At 43.4% G+C, this 1,499-nt stretch overlaps 1 protein-coding gene across 1 annotated transcript; it reads left to right on the forward strand.

Annotated features, from left to right (window-relative positions):
• Positions 1-1,191, forward strand: LOC104753839 (pentatricopeptide repeat-containing protein At1g74630-like). Its single transcript, XM_010476033.1, has one exon. It carries the CDS (start codon positions 1-3, stop codon positions 1,189-1,191), a length of 1,191 nt encoding a protein of 396 aa, XP_010474335.1.

Genomic DNA, 1,499 nt, shown 5'->3' on the forward strand with positions numbered 1-1,499 from the left:
ATGCCTCACAGAGATGATGTCTCTTGGAGCACTATGATTGTTGGGTTTGCTCATAATGGGAGTTTCAGTGATGCTTTCTCGTATTTCAGGGAGTTGCAACGAGCGGAGATGAGACCAAACGAGGTAAGTCTGACTGGAGTTCTTTCTGCATGTTCACAATCCAGGGCATTTGAGTTTGGGAAGACGATACACGGGTTTGTAGAGAAATCAGGGTATAGTTGGATAGTTTCTGTGAACAATGCGCTTATTGATATGTATTCTAGGTGCGGTGATGTCCTAATGGCTTGGTTAGTCTTTGAAGGTATGCAAGATAAGACAAGTATTGTATCTTGGACATCAATGATAGCTGGCTTAGCTATGTATGGTCACGGGGAAGAAGCTATAAGACTCTTCAATGAAATGATTGCATCTGGTGTTACACCAGACGGGGTATCGTTTGTGTCACTTTTGTATGCTTGCAGCCATGCTGGACTGATCAAAGAAGGTGAAGATTACTTCTCTAAGATGAAGAGCGTTTACCATATAGAACCAGCGATTGAACACTATGGTTGCATGGTTGATTTATATGGCCGATCTGGAAAACTTCAAAAGGCTTACAATTTTATAAGCCAAATGCCAATTGCGCCAACAGCCATAGTGTGGCGGACTCTTCTCGGGGCGTGCAGTAGTCATGGGAATATTGAAATGGCAGAGCAAGTAAAACAAAGGCTTAATGAGCTTGACCCAAATAACTCGGGGGATCTTGTTCTTTTGTCGAATGCTTATGCTATTGCGGGTAAATGGAAGGATGTTGCTTGTATCAGAAAGTCAATGATTGTCCAGAGAATCAAGAAGATAACTGCTTGGAGCTCTGTTGAAGTTGGCAAAACCATGTTCAAGTTCACTGCAGGGGAGAAAAAGAAGGGAATCGATATAGAGGCTCACGAGAAGCTAAAAGAAATAATCTTGAGGCTTAGAAATGAAGCTGGGTATGCACCAGAAGTAGCAAGTGCTTTATATGATGTCGAAGAGGAAGAAAAGGAAGATCAAGTGAGTAAACACAGCGAANACCATCGAACATCACACCAGCTTTATTTCACTACTGAACCAACCCACTTTCTCCACAAGCATTCAAACCGTCGTCGCCAGTATCGTTCGTCGTTGTCCCAACGAAGCCACCATTATCTCCAGACCAAGCAAGAGCACTACTAATTACTACTCACTAGACTACACCAGAATATCAGATATCATGAGCAGCTTCGGCCTCACCAAATACAGTTGCTCCACCATCTTGCGCGATATCGACATGGCTGTTAAATCATCACCATCGAGAGGCAGAGGAATGGTTGAAATCAAGATTTGGAGGATCAGAACTGAGGTTTATAAATTCAACAGAGCTGCAGAGAGGTTGTTGGTCAAGAGCTACGATACACCCGCGGGGTACAGGTCGGCTATACCTATAGGTTTGGATTCGATGAGGGAGGAGAAGCAAGAATGCGTGATTTGCATGGAAAGTTATT

The sequence above is a fragment of the Camelina sativa genome, chromosome 16 (assembly GCF_000633955.1).
Source record: "Camelina sativa cultivar DH55 chromosome 16, Cs, whole genome shotgun sequence".
Lineage (NCBI taxonomy): Eukaryota > Viridiplantae > Streptophyta > Magnoliopsida > Brassicales > Brassicaceae > Camelina > Camelina sativa.